Consider the following 18859-nt stretch of genomic DNA (forward strand, 5'->3'; position numbering starts at 1 on the left):
TCAGTCAATGTTTTCCCATTACATAATAAAAGCCTTGTGGCCAATAGATGTCATTGCTGGTTAGTCTAGTACCTATGAAACTAAATTTATATGTTTAATAACTGAACTGAGTCCCAGTATCCTACCATCAAGCTGCCTCTTTTCCATGTTCCTCTTAGAGAGTTTTGTAGGTTAAGTGATGTGATGTGCCTAGGGTCACACAGCCTGTATGTGCCAAAGGTGACATTTAGAACCATGTCTTCCTAGTTCTGAGGCTGGCGCCTTTATCCATTATGCCATACTGCATCTCTTAAATATAGTCTAAGCAAAAGAATCAAAATAGAGTTCTGAATCATATTTTTTATTATTTGATTTTCTTATATTATTTTGTTTTTATATTTCCCTGGTCCTTTAGAATTATGTTATTCAATGCTGTGTTTACTTTGTGACAGTTGCCTTCTAATTAAAAGCTCTTGATGTGGTCTCAAAGTAAATTTTTTAATGGACAATTTAATACTCTTAAATAATGAAGTCAGTAATACTAATGAATTTTTGACAGATGCTGTGGAGAAAAACTTCATAATGGGTTCTGTTTTCACCTCTGTGACTAACTGAGCATTGGATAAATTGCTTAATTTGTTTCTGTTTTTTCCGTCTTCAAAATGGATATATTTTAATAAAGAGCTTTTTTCCCCCTTTAATTGCAAAAAATATTATGATCTTTATCTAATGTTATTAAATTTCTTTGATTCATTTTTAATAACTAATGATAACTCAGACAGTGGAAGTGTTTGCCACAGTTTTGTTTGCAAACTATTTCTTCTGTATAGTATACAATTTGGATTGAAGTAAACATACAAAATCTCTCTTTGAAATTTTCTGTAAGAGTAATGTCATTATGTTATGTGTAAACTAATCCTAAGTTGATTTAGGAGCATATATTCTTGGTGAGTGGTTTTATTCCCAAAGAGAAAACTGTTTAGGGAGACTAATATTTGAAGATATAAAATTTTTGATTAGGGAATCTTTTAAAAATAGGTTTTTTTTGGATTTGTCTATTTGAGTGATTATATTTATTTTTACTAAGGGATCAGGTAGGATTAAGTCAAGTAGAAAATACTCTTACCTAAGGAAAAATATGTAATGGTGCCTTTAAGTGATCATGAACCTATATAATACAGCGAGGTGCTACTGTGGACAGAGGCACTAGGCTGGGAATCAGGAAGACTGAGTTCGAATTCTGCCTTAAACTCTTATCTTGCTTTCTGATGTTGGTCAAGTCACTTAACCACTCAGTTTCAGTTTCCTTATCTGTTAAATGAGAGTATTACACTTGATAGCCTGAAAAGCTTCTTCTAGCTCTAAATCTATGATTATCTTTCAGCCTTTGCCATATTCCTGCCGCCCTCTGTACTGTGCAAGCATGTTGAATCTAGTGCTGTGCTTTACAGGATTTAGGAAGAAAGAAGAACTTGTGAGTCTCTTTAAACATATCACCATTCAAAGGGTTCCTCTTTGATAATTTTGTAAACTGCATTGAGAGCCTTATTTGTACTGTTGTCTTTTTAAAGAGATGATTGAGGGATGAAATAACACAGACCAACTATTTTTAAAAATCTTAAGTAGAGCAGTTCTGAAGAGATTATATCAAAATCTGTATGGATAAAAAAAACTTGGTAAAGAATTTAATGTCTGATTTATATACCTTTGTAACTGGTGTTGAATAGACAGGCTTAACATAATGTACTGTCTCAGACTTCAAAGATTTCTCTGGTTCACAGAATAGTGCAAGTAATAAGAATTTAATATCTGATTTTGTTTTTTTTGAGGGGGATGAAGGGGGAAATCAATTTGATAAAATATAGACTACTGAAGGGGAAAAACTCAGATGTGATGCAACATGTAGTGTTCATTGTGGAAAAAGTACTGAATGTCAGTAAGAAAACAGTTAAAACCATTGCTTAACTTACTTAAGCTCAAATGAAGCCTTTTTTTCTAAGACTATTGTCTTTGAGGTTTTTAAACTATTGTTATTGCTATTAAAATAAGTCTTTAATCTGTATGATAAAAATTTATATACTCATGAAAAATCTTGTAAAAATCATTTAATTTAAAACAAGTTTGCACTGATAACGTGCACTTTTTTTTTTCTCCTAAGGTCAGATTGGTGACTTTGGCCCATTACATGGGTGGAACTATTCGAAAGGACTTTAATTCTAAAGTTACACATTTGGTGGCAAATTGTACACAAGGAGAAAAATTCAGGGTATGTATGATTTGGTGTATCTTTAACTTTCACGTAACAAATTGCCTTGTTGTGAGTTGTGTGATACAGCAGTATTCTCTCAATTATTTGTAGGACAGAAGGAGTTTTGCTCTACTTAACCAAGATTTTTAAGCCACCTCAGTGTGGGCCTCTTATACTATAAAACATAAGAAGGCAGATCCTAACTGAACTTTTTAACCAGGTAGAGAAATATAGGGTAGTATTATTGATTTCTTATGCTTAATTTATGGTCATTAACCAAATATAGTGGCTTTACCCAAGCCCTCCTCTGGCTTATTATGGTTTGGTGAGGACTGATTTCTTGTGTACAATGCCAGTGGAGCCCAAGCTCTCATAGGTCCTGCCATGATGCATGAACCTGTCAAACAGGGAATCACAGTGTCATGAGAGTCATGTGAAAGCCAGGTTTATTACAACATGCATGTGGAACCCAAGAGTTTGACATTCTTACAGAAGTTTGCATGTTATGACCTCTGGATAAAGGAAGGAGGAGTTACTAGGAAGGAGCGTGGCATGGGAGGAGGAAAGGTGCAATAAAGGAGGAGAAAACCCCTCCTGAAGGGGAGGAGCAAGGCTATGGCAAAAGGCCCGTTCTTTTCCCTTAGGAATAGCTAGACTATGAAGGTAGGATGGTTTGCATATCTACAGGGTCCCAGCTGGGCACAGAGACTGGCCAAGGACGTACAAGGAGTCCAGCTTGGGATACAAATAACAAATTATGTTCCTCTTTCCGTCCTTGACACATTCAGGGCCTCCTGCATGCTGTGGGTCCAGTGTTTCTGGAAAATATAGCGAGTCAAAAAGACAAGTTCGGGGACCCCTGTATAGCCCTTAACAAACCTGTTATTGGTCCAGTGACAGACTCTATTTCTGTCATTTTAAGAGGAGCCTAGCTGAATTTGAAGAAGCTCCTTACCATGTTGGCCTCACTGATGCATTTTTCAGCCACAACCACTCCCAAAGACAGTTCATTAAAAAGTATTAGAAGGATTATGATTTCTGGTGGTGGAAAGCTATGCCAATTAAATCGTAGATCCATGAAATATGGAAGTATCTAGTATATACAATTGCTGCCTGCTTCCTGAAGTCTTGCTGATTTTGCTTCCTTTCCTTCCCCCTACCTTTTTCTCTCAGATTTTCTTTGAGCACTTGTCTGGACCTCTTCTGCTCTTATCATAGCCTACCTTGTATTGTACTTCTTTATCTCGATCCCCTTCATCGGATTATAAACTCCTCGGGGGAGGGAATGTGCCATTTTCATCTTTGTATCCCCACTGCTGAGCCATGATAGTTGTTCAGAATAGGTGCTTAATATTTCATGAATTGAATAGAACTGTGGGGTTTATAAAGAAGAGTTATTCCTTGCACTTTGAGATGCAAAATGTTAGCCGACTGTGTTGCTAAGGTGGGTATTTCATAGGCTTTTTATAGGCACCCAGAAATCATTACCAGAATTAGAATTTTGAGTGAGGCTTTCTTCTATATACTGGCTTGCTGCTTTTGATACTAAGAAAAAGACGATATCTTATATCTGGTAAAGTCAAAATACCTACCGTGCATCCATCACCGAGTTGTAATGGAGGCGTATAAAGAAGTAGAGGACATCACTTTTGCTTGTGCTGTTGAGGAGAAGGAAGGGAATCCTTGAAAGGTTATGAAGAGAAGTGGGAGATGAAAGACGATCGAGCTGGCAGTGCTGAGGGCTTACAGGGGCAGAGAAAGAAGGCAGCACAATTTATGGAGAGACTGTCACACCAGTCCAAGGGTGTGGCAGTGAATACTTGGACCTCTCTAAACTATTATATTCTCATTTTTGAGAAGAGCATAGTCATACTAGAAAGACTTCCATCATAGGATTGTTGTGGGCAAAATCCTAGGTAAACTTTAAAACAACGTAGCATATTGGAGAGAGAGTATAGTAGAATCAATGCAAATTGGTAACCAAATAGTAGAAGTAAGGGCAAGGAAGAGTCAGAGATGACGCCTGCAAAATTGGGCCAATGATAATAAGCTAACATTTATATACTGTTTGAAAGTTTTTAAAGCACTTCAAGGAGATCTCATTTGATCATAATGGTTCCACTGACCAAGACAGTGAAATCAGAAGGAGGTGTAAGTTTTGGAGGTAGGCTCTTTGTTTTTTTCATTTTGAGCTTGAGGTGTGGTTCTGAAGCTTGGGATCAAGGCAGGATATCCAGATTTGGGGAACCATCTGTTCAGAGGTCATAGTTGAAGCTGTGGGAATGAATGAAATTGCCAAGAGATAGAATGAGCATGGAGAACTGTATCTAGTCTTGTCTGATGGAAATGGCACTTTGGTTGTAGGTAATAATTGTGTAGGTAATAAAGTGTAAGAAAAATTAGGTTGTATACGTAGTGTACGTACAGGTTATATCTATTTATGTGAAATGATTCTTGTTTATATTTTCTGCTGTTTGTGAGGAGAAAGAAATAATTATTTGAGCCTAACTTAGTGTTGCTTCCTTATCAAGTAAAATCCTGGTTTTATAGAATATATGAGTGCCGGGAATCTTACTTTTGCTTAAATTCTTCCAAGTCTTTGCAGGGAAGTTTTGATATGTAGCAGGTGGAATTTTCACCTACTGTATATCCCAGTGTTGAGCCCTGGACAGAATAATGGAGTCACTTTCACTAAGGGGTTATGGGTGTGGCAGGCTCTAAGAGGCCTTCTTTGCCTGGACTCCTTTAAGAAAGAGATTAGAAATAAAGGAAGTTGTGATGATGAACTTTGCCAACACCTTTGTTTTGGCAGGGGATGCTTCTGCTCACTAAAATAAATTCCACTGCAAGAAAATAATTGGATTATTTGGAGTTTTTTGAATAACAAATCTTTACAATATTTTTCTTTTGTGATAATAATTCCATATATTTGTCTCAAAATTATGAATTTGTGCAAGCTAATTTATAATTTCTTTATAGCAATTAAAGTTGGAGCTACATAAGATGACTGTCCTTTAATAACTGACTCATCATTATTGTTAATAATGATTTTGTTTGTTTTAGGCTGCTGTAAGTCTAGGCACTCCTATTATGAAGCCAGAATGGATTTTTAAGGCCTGGGAAAGGAGAAATGAACAGTAGGTGTTTTATTTAAGTATTTAAATTTCTTCCGTATATCTTACTAGAATTCAGTACATGAAGCTAAATTTAGATCTTATTCGCTAAGTGAAGAAATTTTAAGGCTTCATGGAAAAATTAAGAGAATACAATCCAAGGAGATTGATATGGATAGGGAAGTCCCCACAATTGAGGATCCGTTACATATTACTACTCTCTCCTTAGAATCAACCTGGGAATTTTTAATACAGTGGATTATAGGCTCTAGTTGGTCTCCACATCGAGTCATTTGCCAAGTGCTATCGTTTGTATCTTTGCAGGCTTTCTAATCCCCCCTCTTTTTCCTTTACTTCTGCTGCTGCCACCTCAGTTCATACCCTGCTTATGTGGCCTGTTTTAGGAAGTGTTTAGGAGAGGGCAGCAGAGAATGCTGGGCAAAGGCATTCGAATTTTACTGTGAGCGGTAGGGAGATGTCAAAGACATTTTTGAGGAAAGAGAAGATATGACCAAATTTATATCTATAAAAAGTGTTTTTGGCAGCAATAAAAAAAGGTGGGTTGAAGGAGGGAGGAGTGGAGGTTAGCAGAACTATTAGACAATTGGTGGTAAGGACTGTCAGGAGGGTGGTGAGAGTGGGAAGAAAATAGGAGGAAAGAGGACATTCTTGGTTCTATAGATTTTGATCCTTTTGTTTCACCATTTTAGAGTGTTTATGGATTTTAACATTCTTTGAAATTCATATAAAAGAAGACTTCAGAGCAGGGATTGGAATTTTCTTTAAAGAGATCATTTATGGCAAAATAAATTACTACGTTCAATTGCTACTTCAGAGTGTGAGATCAACTATTTTCAATGACTGTTTATTCACATTTCAGAGCTTCTGAGCAATTAGTATAGTTCTATGAATTTGCTGTAGTTAACATTTTGGAATTTGGGCTTAACTCTTCTTTCCCCCGCAAACCCATTCATCTTCCAGTTTGTTTTCCCCTCAGGAGCACCACTGTCCTTCCAGTGTTCTGTATTTACTCCCTAGGTCAAATCATCCTTGGCTTCCCATTCTCTTTCATTTCACATAGCCATTTGAGTTGCAAATAGTCACATTTTTATCTCCACAGCCTTTCTCACTTACATTTTCTCACAGTCACTGCCCAAGTTCAGGACTTTTTTGCTGCTTGGACTGTCATAGTCACCTTTTGATTGATCTCTACGTCAGGACTCTTCCCTACCCTAGCCCATCTTTCACGGTGTGCCAAAGGGGTATTCTCTAAGCACTAGTCTGATAAAGTCATTCCCCATATCACTAACTCCATTTTCTTTCTGTTGCCTCTGGGATTAAGTATGAAATCCTCAAGCCAGTTGGCTTTTAAAACCCTTCACCACATGGCCTCAATCTCTCTTCCCTACCTCATGTTCTGACTATCCTTATTGGTCAAGTTGCTCTCATCGTGTTTCTCCATATAGTTGCCCATTCTTTTTGCCTGTGTCTTTTGCATGCTGTCGTACTTCCGACAAGGCTCAGCTAAGCACCACCTTATACGTGAAGCTTCTCTTGATCTCTTCTGTCTAATACTTGTTTTGTATCTTCCCCTCCCCCAGTCCTGAGAGCAGGCACTGACTCTTCTTCGTTTTTGTCTCCCTGGTGGCCAGCTTGATGCCTGGCACAGGGTACATTTTTAAGGAATGATTGTTGATTGGTTTTCTTTGTGTTTAGGGATTTCCATGCTGCAGCTGATGAATTTAGAAATGAATTTAAAGTCCCTCCATTTCAAGATTGCATGCTAAGTTTTCTGGGATTCTCAGATGAGGAGAAGGCCAATATGGAAGAAATGACTGAAATGCAAGGTGGTATTATCTGGTATATTTAAATGGGGATGGATCATAAGAAATTAATTTCCCCCCCTTTATCTAGTGTTGTTTCATTCTATAAATTTTAAAATATTTGGATCGGGAAGGAAATGTTTGAGTCACTGTTGGCTCTTCGTTTAACTTTAGGAGGAATCCATTTGCCAGTTGGAGATGAACGGTGCACTCACCTCGTAGTTGAAGAAAGTGCGATAAAAGAGCTTCCATTTGAACCTTCAAAGAAACTTTATGTTGTAAAACAAGAGGCAAGTGATTCTTCTCCTCGTTAAGCCTTTTAAAATACATGATCTAGGTGTGTTCTGATTAAGAAAAGGTTTGTATTGTACCAAGAGTGAGCAATAACAGCTGGATGGCTTCCATGCTTTGCTGGCACCTAAGAAGTCTCTGTTCATGAGACCACACTAGACCCTGAAGTCTGGAGAAGACTGGGCACACGAAACACACGTGTGACAACAGACCAACTGGAGGGAAATTGTTATTAAAAGAAAAAAGTTCGTGATCTGCAGGCTAAGCGTTGTTGCCCTGAAGGAGAGCACCCAGCTTACTGCCCGGCTGCTCGCTAGAGGACTCGTGGGGGTGTGACTGGCTTGTTCCTTGCACTGATGGAGGATTCATTGAAGTCTATAAAAACATTCTTTCAACTTCCATTGGCAAATCATTATTTAGACATAGAAACAGTCCCCCAACCATTTCCTTACAACAGTAAAAAAGAGGCAAGGAAAGCTGAGATACCAAGGAGAGTCTGATGTACGCAGTGTTCCATACCTGTGTCCCTTACATGCCTACAAAAAAGGTAGAAGAGATCCCTTCTGAGATCTGTTCTTTTGGGACAAAGCTTGGTCACCAAAATATACCTGCATTCAGGTTGCTTTGTTGTACTTTGTGTTGACATTGTTGTAGCCATTGGTTACATTTATATTATCTTTTTATGTCACTTTTACAACCATTTACATCTTTCCTAGTGGATGTTTTGTTTGCAGTTCTTTGCTTCTACAAAAAATGGCAGCTAGGTGGTGCAGCGGATAGAGCTCCGGCCTTGGATTCAGGAGGACCTGAGTTCAAATCCGCCCTCGACCTCAGACACTTGTCACTTACTAGCTGTGTGACCCTGGGCAAGTCACTTAACCCTGATAGCCTCACCAAAAGCAAAAGAACAAAAACAAAACAAAAAAACAAACTACAACTAGGATGAGAAAAGAAGTGATTAATTGGGAAAAAATTTTTGTGCCATATATCATAAATAATGAAAAAACAAAAGCCTTTCTCCAGTAAATAAACTGTTTTAAGCAAAACATATAAACGGTTATTTGAAGGATGCTGTAAATCATTAATAATGAAATGCAAATCAGGACAACAGCAAGGTTTTGTATCGTAACCAGCGAATGGCCAAAGGTGGTAAAAGATGGGAACACAATCACTATTGAAAGGACTGCGGAAAGATGAGACTCACTAACAGAGCTATTGGTGGAACTGGCTAGGGTTCTAATCATTTTGGATAGCCATTTGAAATTATGCTAAGTGACTATAACGTCCATACCTTTTGATTCATATTATAATGGTAGGCATGTACCCAGATGAGTTCAGTGGTGAAAGACAGGCCCATATACTCCACAGACTTAGAGTAGCAACTTGGACTTTTAAAGAGTAACCTGCTATAGTACGAGGTTAAGTGCTTTGCCCCAGGTCACACAACCATCAAGCGTCATGGGGAAGACTGGAATCCAGATTTCCTGAACTTGACTTTAGTCCTCTTTTACACATGCATTACTGCCTCATTTTAGATGGTACAATAACATTCCATCATTTTCATACCGTCACTTGTTTAGTCTTTTCCCTCTTATTGGACATCTAGTTTGTTGCCCATTTTTATTCTTATGTTGGCCCAGCTTCCAGGCCAGCCTCCACAGCTGTCATCAAGGGAGTGGTAGGGTAACCTTTTTGGTGAGGGGACCTGTTATTGCTGCTACAGTCAGGAGCGCCTGCTGACCAGCTGCCATTAAGGAGCAAGGTAGACCTGAGTGTCCTTGGAATCACTGCTCTTGCCCTGGGAATAGGAGCATGATGCAGACTGCTGATCCTGCTTCCAGCCTTATCCCCACTGCCATTGTTGGTGGTGAGGTGGGGGGGGAGGGAGAGCAACCTCTGTGTAGAACAGGGCCCATCTTCACCAGTGGCCAACCACCTGTCACCAGCGGGCAGGCAAGGGCAATAGCCCTTGGAATAGTAGCATGCCCCACTCTCGTGTTGTACAGGGAGCATCCTGTTTGCATGTGCTAAAGTCTCTGCCAGCTGGGCAATCACAGCTACTAAGGACCCAGAGAAAAAACTTCTCACTACTGTAGTCTTTATCACTGTCTAATGACTCATTTTATCAATTGGAATAATGCTAAAGGTGCATTCCCATCTGCTTTGCTGCTGCACCTTAAGAACCTCCTTAAGAACCATCTTCCTCTGATCTGAAGCAGACACTCCCATACATATTGTCTCCCCTGTAGAACATGAGGTCCTTGAGAACAGGCACTATCTTCAGTAAGCGTGTAGTAAGTGCTTACTATGTTGTAGGCACTGTCCTCTTTGTATCTGTAGGAGTACGGTGCTTTGCACACAGTAAGTGCTTAGTAAATGCTTTTTCATTCTTTCTTTGAAGAAATAGCTTTTCTAAGAATATTTTTGTACAGATTTTCTTTTCCCTGTCACTAACTTTGGGGCATAGGCCCAGCAGTGGGACCATGGGGCAAGAGATAGTGAACAGGTAGCTGTGTAGTGGGTAGAGTACAGAACACGTAAAGGCAGACAGGCCTGAGATCCAGTCTTGTCTCAGAAGCTGTCAGACTCAGAGCAAATCACTTAGCTTCTCTGTGCCTCGGTTTACTTATCTGTAAAATAGGAGTAATAGTAGCACCTACTTCACATGGTGGTTGTGAGGATCAAATGAAATAATTTGTAGAAATACTTTCGGTTATTCAGAGCTGAATGCTAGCTGTTAATTATTAGCCAAATATATATATATTCCCTAATAAAGAATCCTAAATTTCTCCACAGTAAGTTTGGTACAACTTGATAACTTTATCAACAAAATAATATTGTGCTTCCCTCCCCCTTTTTTTTTCTGTAAACTACAGCCATACCAGTTATTTTTGTTTGTATTTTATTATCTTTGTCAGTTTGGATATTAGGTAGAGATTCAAGGTTCCTTTAATTTCAAATTTAAATTTTAAAATATCCATTTTTCTAATTGTTAGATATTTGACACATTTTTATATGGTGGTTAATTTGTATTTTTCATATCCTTTAACCTGTTATCCCTTGAGTTAATTTAATAATAATATAAATATATATAAATAATATAAATTTTTGTCTATTCTTATACATTTTCTTAGATGCCAGACTTTTATTTTTACAAGTCTTTGATACAATGGTTTTTACCCATTATTTTATTTCTAGATGTATTACTTTTTGTTGTATAAAATACTTTTATTTTTATGTACTCAAATTATTCTGTTCTATAATACAGATTTCAAGTCTTCTATGTTGAATTTTTTTCCCTTGGTTCTTTTCAGTGGTTCTGGGGCAGTATTCAGATGGATGCCAGAGCTGGAGAATCTATGTATTTATATGAAAAGGTATAAAAGATTATTTCTTCTTGCATTCAGAGAGAACGTGTACTAAGTGGTGTAAATATAGCACCTTTTAATCCTTAGAGTACTTCATAATTCTTACCTCAAGGACAAAAAGCTCTGAGATATATGAACTGATTTGCAAAATCTTTAGCATTCATAGAAAATAATTTTAAATGAGATACAAAGTAATATTTTTTTTTCTTCAGGCATACATGAAAACAATCAGATCAATAAATTCAGAATAATAAAATCTAAATGGAGAAACTTCCTATGATTTTTTTTAAAGTTCCCATGTTCCTAATATAAAATTGGAAAATATACTTTAGAAAGTTAATCAAGATGTTACTATTAGGCAAATACAATTCTTTATTTACTATTGAATTTTATAAGGCTTCAGACTTGTCTGAAATAAATGTGCAGCATCTGAATTTTGTTCAAATTGGGCTATGGTCTGGTTAATGCATACATACACACATATATACATGTGTGTATGTGTGTGTGTATGTGTGTATATATGTATACATATGTATGTATACATATACATATACATATATATCTATATCTATATCTATATCTATATATCTATTTTCATGCCTTAATAAGTAATACAGAGCATTTATGTTTAATTTTAGGCAAATACTCCTGAACTCAAGAAATCAGTGTCGCTCCTTTCTTTGAGTACGCCGAATAGCAATCGTAAGAGACGCCGTTTGAAAGAGACACTTGCTCAGCTGGCAAGAGAAACTGACATATCACCATTCCCCCCTCGTAAACGCCCATCAGCTGAACATTCCCTTTCTATAGGGTCACTGTTGGATATCTCCAACACACCGGAGTCCAGTAATAGCTATGGAGGTAAAATACATTTTAATAAATTCATTTTGAATATTAAATACAAATCTTGTTGAAGTATGGGTGAGTGGAGATAGTTTGTCCACAAATTTCTATTGTAGTTAGTTAAAACCATTTCTTATGGGCTTAGTATGTGATTATGTATGATGTGAAAAGCAGAGTATTAAGGAATTTGGGGAATATAAAAAGTATAAGACATAATTCCGGTCTTTATGCCACCTATATAAAATAGTTGTGGAGAAAAGATAGAGATATACAAAGTATGTAACAGCATACTATACCATCATAAAACATGTTGCAAAATATGTCATTAGTTAGCAAAATGGATAACGGGCAGTGAATGTGCTATGCAGTCGGAGGCTGTTTGGTGAATTGTCCTTGGAGGAGATGAGACTTGAGCTGGGAAGTTAAAGATGGATCAGATTTAAATAGGAAGATGGGAAAACGCCAGTAGATTCATTTGGAAGAATTGTAAGGTTATTTTAGAGAAGTAGGAAATAAAAGATTGGAACAGTTAGTTAGAACCATGTTCTAGAAGGCCTTGCAAACCAGACAGCAGAAGCTCATTTACTTTATCCTTCAAATGAACATTGGGAGATCTTTCAGCAGGTGGAAGGAGATAATTAAAGAGGATGACTTAATTTGAGATAAGATGAATTAGAGAAAGTAGACAACAAAGAGACTAATGCTAATTGTAAGGAGAGCAAATAGTAGTCTTGGAAAGGAAGGAATGAATGAATGTCATCTCATCTCAGCGAGAAGGAAGAGAAGAAGCTTGGTGGGAGTGAGGGATTGGAAAGCATCCATGATGACTAAGTCATCGAACCAGGATATTGTACAGATAATGTTACCATTAGCATGAACATAAACTTTGAGAGATAGAGCTTGGTTCTGGGAAGATCACATATTGGTTAGGAAAGGAGTAGAAACAATTGGACATGATGGCAGAATGTTTAAATGTAAATAGCACTCAGTCTGAAAAAAAGGGACTGGGATACATAACTATGGCTAAAATCAGAGATTTGGGGATCATCCTTATGAAGGCCTAGGATGAAACCAAAAGAGTAAATGCTATCTAGAGAGAAAGAGAGAGAGAGAGAGAGAGAGAGAGAGAGAGAGAGAGAGAGAGAGAGAGAGAGAGAGAGAGAGAGAGAGAGAGAGAGAGAGAGAGAGAGAGAGAGAGAGAGAGAGAGAGAGAGAGAGAGAGAGAGAGAGAGAGAGAGAGAGAGAGAGAGAATGTATAAGGTGAAAAGAGCCAGTGACCCAGGATGAAATTTCAAGAAACATCCCTTAGAGGGAAAAATATAAGATGAATCAGTTATTTAGATGAAGAAACAGGTAAGTGGGGAAAGAGTGAAGGTTTCTAAATGTGGAAGTTTGTTGTGTTGAATAACTAGGTTTCTTTTCAAATTAACTTTATTTTGGTTGTTGTTTTTGTGTTTTTGTGTTTTAAGTGACTTGCCCAGGGTTACTCAGGTAATGAATATCATTGTGTCTGAGGCTGCAGTTGAACTCAGGTCCTTCTGACTCCAGGGCCGGTGCTCTATCCACCGTGCCACCTACCTGCCGCTCCTTTCAGATTATTTAAGAAAGTGATTGTCAGTGAAAAAATTTAGACAAATCAGCTAGGCTACCTCTGATCAGATCATTAAGTGTAGTAGTTAAACATGAAAGGAAAAAGGGAAATGCTTGAAGACAATCAACAAAGCTTTAGATAATCTATTTTTTACAAAACAGATTCTTGGAAAAATGTATATTAAATCAATGAGGCAGCTACAATTTTTCTCTCTCTTCCTCTCCCCCTCAAAAAAAAACAACAAGGAAAATTAAGTGTTTCACCTTTAAAAATAAAAGATAATACTTTGTTTTTCTTATCAACAGAGTAACGTAGTTTTTAGATATGTTCCAGAAAACTCTGGGAGATTGAGAAACAGTGTCATCTTAACAAGGTCTATTAAAGGTTCAGGTATAATAAAAGTAAGAAGTAAAGTACCTGAATCTAAGAGGGGCCAGGAAAAGACAAGTTAACAATCCCCAGTCTGGCTTTTGCCTTCATTTTAGAAAGTTTCTTAATCCTCAGATGTCTAGTAATCCTTCTCTCCTCGCTGCCCCTTTTTTTCCCCTTTCCCTCATCTGGAAAATGTTCTTTGGAAAAGTTCCTAAACCACACTTTTGTATTTCTTCCAAGTTCATTGTAACAAATGGTACCTTGCTGCTTTGGGGCAGTGTTTTTGTTTATGTCTTGATTTCCCTCATAGCCTCTGTTACCAATTTCACTTCTAATTCCTTTAGAACATCAAAGCACAATACGAATGTGTATTGTTGAAGATATCTTTAGATGACTTTGCCCTCCCATTTTACTACTCGGTGCCACACCTGCATCATGTGTCCCCTCTCTCCTGTATTATCTCTTCATTTTCTTCATTAAATACTTGAAGAGCCTATACTTCTGTTGGTTCTCTCCACCCACGTTGGCTGTAACATCTCTATAGCTTTGAGAATTATGTCAGAGAAGTCCATCAGCTTGTATGGTAGTGAAGCTTCTCCAGACTTAGCCAGGCCAATCCCTAATCACCTAGACTATCACCAGACTTGTACCCAGTGTTGCCAGATTTATAGGACCTGCCTAAAATTGTGCTCCCCTGGAATATCCTTAGAGAACCCGGAGTGAGCTCCAGAAGTGTCAGACTAGAACCAGTGTACCTCACCATTACCACAAAATGCCTCAGGCTTCATCGTGTCCTTCCTCTTCTGATGGAATAGGAACCCTCATATCTGATCCCCTTACTGGCTCTCTTGATGGTATTTCTCTTTTCTTTTACTTCAGTGTTTTTCATGGTATGGGCTGTGAAGTCATTACTAAAATATACATGTCCTTCTGTGTACAAAACATTGTCATTTTTATCTTTTATTTAGTTTTCCCAAAATATAGTCATGTGAATAATATATTTGGTGATGATGGTTTTATATTATTGATGCTTCATTTGTACCTGAAAGGAAAAAAAAATTTCTGGCCTCCTTTCAAGGAAATATTCTTGACCTTTTTTTTCTTTTTCTTTGAAGATCTGAGTTATTTTCAGATTTCATGAAGTGTCAAATTTGTTTCTCAGTGATAGAATTGCTTTGGTTTTGACTGATAAACTTATTTAATCTTCATGCATTTAATAACGTACTTTGAATATTGATAAATATTATATCTTTGAGAATAGTTGTTCATGAATTTTTGTGATAACATTATTCATGCTGAGATTTAACTTCTAATTAGATGAATTCAATGCTTACACAAGATAAGTTTCCTCACCAATTAATAGATATTTTGGCAGAAATACTCAAAATTGGAATATTCTGATCTTCTGCTTGGGATTCAGGTGATCTTAAGCAAATACTATAGGGAGAAGCATAGCTAGCTCCAGCAGTTCTTTTGTGCTTTAATAAAATAATCATTTGACATCATTACTGAATTTATAATAACTTTGTGGTCATTTTAAAAAAGTCAATAAGGACATACTTACTATCATGGAGATTTGTGAAATTATTTGGTACTAAAAAGAGGTCTTCATACTCATTATTTGGGAAACACCATATTGTACTTTGTTCTGCTGTTTATCCCTTCTCTCCTGTGCCTTCATCTCTTCCTTTCAATTAGCACCTTCCCATCTGCCTTAAGAAGTAGCATAAGCTACTGCACTTAGAGTCATCGAGGTGATTCTGGGTAAATCACTGCAATTTGGAACCTCATTTTCCTGATCTCTAAAAGGATGCCAATAATGCCTGGAGTAGTTGTTGTGATCAAATAAAATATTAAGATGCCATATATATGTCTGTTGTCCCTACCCTACAGCTATGCCCACATCTCCTTAAAAACACAAGCATTAAAAGCTTTCTGTAGTCTTGACTCGGCCTCCTATCTAACCTTAACTGCCATTACTCTTCAGTAAAGTCCTTCCCTCCAGCAAAAATAGCATTTCACACATATATAGTGCTTTAAGATTTGCCAGCACTTTCCTATTGGTGAGGACAAGAAATGCCAGTGTGAGGAAACCTATCAGAGGTAAAGTAACTGAGCTGTGATCATGCAGCTTGTATTTGAGGCAGGATTCAAACCCTTCTCCTGATTCCAGATTCCTCCCTCTAGTCTGCCATGTTTTCCCGCAGTCTGGACTCTGCTGTTTCTTGAACACGAGAGGCATTTTTCCACATGTCCTGTCATGACTAAAATAAAAGCGACCCTTCTTTCCTCTGGGCTCCTGAGCAGTATTTAGCAACGAGGGTGCTGTTGATTTTGGATACTGGAGATTTGAATCTCAGGTCTCCTATTTTACCAGGGCTAACTTGGGCAAGTCACTTGATCTTGAACTGAATGTAAAATGAGGATAGTATTCTCAGATTGAGAAGTTGGTTTTCCTATTTTGGGCCATACTGGGATGACGGCTGCACCAGGACTAGGTGTTCTCATCTGTAAAAGGAGGCGTTTGGAGCTGATTGCCAAAGCATGGGCAGCCTACCTTTTATGCAATATTTTTTAAGTTGTGTCAAAGAAGGGACCATGCTTTATGCAACCTTGATGTATGCTGAGTAGCATCTTAAACTAGGGCTTCTGGATAGCTGTCTGTGGAATGAAAGTTTATTTTTTATTTTTTATTTTTGCAGGAGTTATTTTCTTTTCCTGTTCCCAACAAGTAGTTATTGAGGGCTTGCTTTTTGCAAAGGCATTTTGCTTGGGTTTCAAGCAAGTTGTTAGTAATGCATACTAAAGGTAAATAGGTTTCCTTTCCTGGCATAGAAATTAATTTTTGTAAAAACCTTTGTTTAAGAAGAAAAGTTTTTAATTAACAAGTTTTATTAAAAAAAACCAACAGCTTTGCTTCTAAAAGAATTTGAAAGGGGCAGCTAGGTGGTGCAGTGGATAGAGCACTGGCCCTGGAGTCAGAAGGACCTCAGCTCAAATCCAGTCTCAGACCAGACACTTGATACTTACTAGCTGTGTGACCCTGGGCAAATCACTTAATCCCAGTCCCCCCCAAAAATAAATAAAAGAATTTGAGGTTATTAAAAGATACTTTTTAAAAGTTATGATTAGCAGTTTAATCCTATGGGGGTGTGTGTGTGTATAGTTTTTTGTCTTTTTTTTTTTTGGTGAGGTAGTTGAGGTTAGATGACTTGCCCAGGGTCAGACAGCTAGTGAGGGTCAAGTGTCTGAGGCCAGATTTGAACTTGGAGCCAGAGCTCTATCCACTGTACCACCTAGCTGCCCCTAGGGTATAGTTTTAAACATGTAATTTATGTCTGAAAGACTTGCTACCTAACATTTCAGTCTTACAATAGTGGATGCCGGAAAAAATTGCTAAATGTGCTGATACTTGGATATTAAATGTTACACAGTTAAAGAAACTTTCAGAATCTGGAATTTCCAAGTTTCTAAAAAGACAGTTTTGACATGGAAACCAGTTTGTGTTAGGACTCTATTAGGACACTGTATTCACAGTGAGGAAATCTGATTTATTTCTAAGGCCTGGCCTTGGTACTTGCTGTGTGGTTTCTTTTTTTAAATGTCATTTAAACTTTTTCCTCTCACTTTCTTACTAAAATGGGGATTCTTATCAGCTCATGAAGCTGTGAGAATCAATCGAAATGACAATTTGAGTATAAAACAGCATTCACACATGAAGTACTGATTTTGAGTACATTTGTAAGACTAACTTGTTTTAAACCTTATGTTAAATGAGTACATTTGCTTTATTGAAACATTTTGTGTTTAGAAATTTTTAAAAATTCTTGTTTTTCATTTTGTTTTTGTTTTTTTTTTAGAAACACCAAAATCTTGTAATAAGCCTTCCAAAAATTCCACTCCTGTTCCTCCAAAGCAGTCAGCAAGGTGGCAGGTGGCAAAAGAACTTTATCAGACTGAAAGTAATTATGTAAATATACTGGCAACAATTATTCAAGTAAGTCCAAATTGGTGGGTCTTGTTTGTTTTTAATGTTCCTGATGTAAAATTCAAAATATATGTGCTAGAAAAAAAATGTGAAGAAGGAATCTACAGTTATGATGCTAAGATGTGTGTGGCCAGAATTGGAACTAGTGACTACCACACGTTCCTCTAAAAGCAGTCAGCACAGTGGTAGACTTCAAGGAAGGTTATGTTCATGGAGGACAGTAGGGCTTCTGTTCACGTGTGGTGTATTTAATACGACTCATCACTGGTCTGGGAGGCCCTTGTGAAGCTCTGCCTGAGTTTTAAAGAAGTGTGTTTGGAGTCCCAGGGATAATCTCAGTATTGGACGTCTTTTCTCATTCACAGTTTACATTAGAACTTGGAAAATATGGCGCGTGAAGCTCTTCTGTAGCAGTCTTCTGCACTGTCATTGTTCATGAGGCAGCTTTGGAGGGAGAGGCAGTGGTTGATTTAGTCAGGCTGACTCCTGGGAATATAAACATGGCTGCTGTCAACTGTGTGGGGGTAAAGAAATTGGTAGCTGAATTAAACCCCAGATAATAGGGATACGTTGCTATTCAACTCTTTCTTGTTTCCTATTTTGCACATTGGAAGCTTATAGTTATTGGTGAATGGTTGATAACTTGTGTAAATTCTGTTAGGCCACAATAGAATACAGGGGTAGGGGGTGGGGAGTAACAGACTTCTAATTAGCATATCAGTTAAATTCACCTATACTGGGTGGTGTTGCAGATAGAGTAGAGACTTATTCAGTAGAGAAGTTATTCAGTCCTTTCCAAAACCCCTTTGGGGTTTTCTTGGCAAAAATACTGCAGTGGTTTGCTATTTTCTTCTCCAGCTCATTTTACAGATGAGGAATTGAGGCAAACAGGATTAAATGACTTGCCCAGGGTCACACAACTAGTGAGTGTCTTGAGGCCTGATTTGAACTCCGGAAGATGAGTCTTCCTGACTCTAGGCCCAGCACTGTATTGCCACCTATCTGCCCAGAGTTAGGAAGACCTGAATTCAAATGTGGACCTAAACCACTTACTAGCTGTGTGACTCTGGGCCATCACACAGCCTCTCTAAGCCTGAGATTCCTTATGAGTGTTGCTTCAAAGATTAAATATGAGGCTGAAATAAAATAACATATGTAAAGCCCTTTACACACCAAACCTTAAAGCTCTGTAGTAATGATGTCGTCATCATCATCATCATCATCATCATCATCATGATCATCA

General features: G+C 37.6%; 1 protein-coding gene across 2 annotated transcripts in view; it reads left to right on the forward strand.

Moving 5' to 3' along the window:
* The window catches only part of ECT2 (epithelial cell transforming 2), a 59426-nt gene that overhangs the window by 11624 nt on the left and 28943 nt on the right, over nt 1-18859 (forward strand). For both annotated transcript variants that reach the window (XM_020980475.2, XM_020980493.2), the window contains 8 exons: nt 1364-1453; nt 2138-2245; nt 5291-5364; nt 7057-7187; nt 7338-7453; nt 10769-10831; nt 11461-11683; nt 17489-17625. In XM_020980475.2, the coding sequence (XP_020836134.1) occupies nt 1364-1453; nt 2138-2245; nt 5291-5364; nt 7057-7187; nt 7338-7453; nt 10769-10831; nt 11461-11683; nt 17489-17625 (942 nt within the window). The remainder of the gene's footprint in view (nt 1-1363; nt 1454-2137; nt 2246-5290; nt 5365-7056; nt 7188-7337; nt 7454-10768; nt 10832-11460; nt 11684-17488; nt 17626-18859) is intronic.

Source organism: Phascolarctos cinereus, unplaced genomic scaffold (genome assembly GCF_003287225.1).
Source record: "Phascolarctos cinereus isolate Bilbo 61053 unplaced genomic scaffold, phaCin_HiC Scaffold_7;HRSCAF=346, whole genome shotgun sequence".
Lineage (NCBI taxonomy): Eukaryota > Metazoa > Chordata > Mammalia > Diprotodontia > Phascolarctidae > Phascolarctos > Phascolarctos cinereus.